The sequence below is a fragment of the Penaeus vannamei genome, chromosome 31, assembly GCF_042767895.1.
Source record: "Penaeus vannamei isolate JL-2024 chromosome 31, ASM4276789v1, whole genome shotgun sequence".
In the NCBI taxonomy this organism is placed as follows: Eukaryota; Metazoa; Arthropoda; class Malacostraca; order Decapoda; family Penaeidae; genus Penaeus; species Penaeus vannamei.
In genome coordinates, this window is record NC_091579.1 from 30032884 (window position 1) to 30035383 (window position 2500).

The 2500-nt window shown below is 35.3% G+C and overlaps 1 protein-coding gene across 3 annotated transcripts in view; it reads left to right on the forward strand.

Annotated features, from left to right (window-relative positions):
- Positions 1-2500, forward strand: part of LOC113825561 (lachesin-like) — a 42147-nt gene that overhangs the window by 24764 nt on the left and 14883 nt on the right. For all 3 annotated transcript variants that reach the window (XM_070144071.1, XM_070144070.1, XM_070144072.1), the window contains 2 exons: positions 191-387; positions 2436-2500. The exon at positions 2436-2500 is cut by the window's right edge and continues 146 nt beyond it. In XM_070144071.1, the coding sequence (XP_070000172.1) occupies positions 191-387; positions 2436-2500 (262 nt within the window). The remainder of the gene's footprint in view (positions 1-190; positions 388-2435) is intronic.

Here is a 2500-nt window from a genome sequence, read left to right on the forward strand (position 1 = left end):
TATATATTTTTTTTTTTTTTTTTTTTTTTTTTTTTTTCCCTCACTAGCTGTTACAAAATCGAATTCGATTCCCTTGTTCTTCTTTTATCTTCCTTATATATATTTTTTTTATTTCTTTTTTTCTCACTAGCTGTTACAAAAGCGAGTTCGATTCCCACCTGATTAACCCAACCATCTTCTCCGTGTCCAGACCTGGCCCTTGTGGAGAGCAAAGTTCGCGTGGACCCCCGGAGGAACGACGTGGAGGAGGTGGTCCCCGTGCCCCCGGTGGACCCCTCGCCCTCCCGCGGACCCCACTTCGCCGACGACTCCCCCAAGCAGATCATGGCCGCTGTGGGGTCGCCGGCGCTAATCCCCTGCAAGGCGCGGAACCTGGGGTCCAAGTCGGTACGGAGGAAACAACTTTTTAAGGGTCTCTTCTGGGTCTCGCTTTTCTTTCTTTTTCTCTGTCTCTGTCTTTCTCTGTCTATGTCTGTCTGTCTGTCTGTCTCTCTCTCTTTCTTTCTCTTTCTCTTTCTCTTTCTCTTTCTCTTTCTCTTTCTCTTTCTCTTTCTCTTTCTCTTTCTCTTTCTCTCTCTCTCCCTCTCCCTCTCCCCTTCCTCTCTCTCTCTCCCTCCCTCCCTCCCTCTCCTTCTCTCCTCTCCCTCTCCCTCTCTCCCTCTCCCCCTCTCTCTCCTTCTCTCTTTCTCTCCCTCTCCCTCTCCCTCTCCCTCTCCCTCTCCCTCTCCCTCTCCCTCTCCCTCTCCCTCTCCCTCTCCCCCTCCCTCTCCCTCTCCCTCTCTTTCCCCCTCTCCCTCTCCCTCTCCCTCTCTCTCTCTCTCTCTCTCTCTCTCTCTCTCTCTCTCTCTCTCTCTCTCTCTGCATCTTTCTCTCTTTCCTTTTTTCGGAGATGTGTTTCGTTTACTTTTGTTTGTTTGTTTCGAATGATCTTCATTCTCTTCTATCTTTATTTTGTTTTATCCGTTTTTATTCATCTTTGTTTTATTTTACCTTTATTCTATTCTATGTTTATTCTATTTTATTTTTATCTTTATTTTGTTTCATCTTTATTTTATTTTGTTCTATTTTATCTTTATTTTATTTTATTATATTTTTTATTTTATTATATTTTTTATTTTATTATATTTTATCTTATCTTTATTTTATTTATATTATTTTATCTTTATTTGAATTTATTTTTATTTTGTTTTATCTTATTCTATTCTATTCTATTCTATTGTTTTATTGATTTTTATTTTGTTTTATTCATATTATTTTATTTAAATTATCTAACTTTATACTATATTATTTTATGTTATATTTATTTATTATTATTTATCTATTCTATTTTAACTTATTTCTATATTTTTTCTTTCATTTTAATTTATCTTTTTCTATTCTATTTTTTTTTCTCTCTTTTCCTTCCTTCTCCTTTTCTTCTTCGTGTGTGATCGATTTTTTTTAATTATTATCTGGTGAACTGGTGTAATTTTTTTCGGATTTTATGTTAATACTGTTGTCGTCCTGTTTATTATTATCATAAAAACATTTACAGAGAAGGAAATCATAAATATTAGATATTTTAATTTCTCTGAGGTATTAGCGATGATATTATGATTATTGTTCGTATTTCTTTTCATAATGATCGTTGATATTTTCTATGCCATTAATGTGAGGATCACGACTAAAATCACCATTAATTCTATTATCATAATTGCTTGTCCCATCACTATAAGCACCATTATTTCCTGATTATTTGTCCTATCGCTAAAATCACCATTATTTCTATTATAATTACTTGTCCTATAACTATCACTATACGTACCATTATTCCTGTCACCATAATGTCCTGTCCTATCACTAAAATCGCCTTTATTTCTGTCATGATTATTTGTCCTATCACTAAAATCAACATTATTTCTATTATGATTACTTGTCCTATCTCTAAAATCACCATTAATCCTATTATCATAATTACTTGTCCCATCACTATAAGCACCATTATTCCTGTCATAATTATTTGCCCTATCACTAAAATCAACACTATTTCAATCATATTTGTCCTATCACTAAAATCACCTTTATTTCTACCATAATTACTTGTCCTATCACTAAAATCACCATAATTGCTATCATAATTATTCGTCCTATCACTAAAATCAACATTTTATTTCTTTCAAAATTACTTGTCCTATCAGTAAAAAATCCCCACAGAAATATTTACCCACCTCCCTCTTCTTCATATCACTCAAATTACCATTATTTCTATCATAATTACTTGTCCTATCACTAAAATCACCACCATACATATCATCATAATTCTTTATTTCTATCATAATTATTAATCCCGTCACTAAAATCCACCATATCATCACAATTCTCTATCCTATCATAAACACCCCCAACAGAAATACTCACCCGCCTCCCCTCCCCTTCCCCATCCCCTCCTCCTGCAGGTGTCGTGGATTCGGCACAAGGACCTCCACGTCCTGACCGTCGGTTCCTTCACCTTCACCAACGA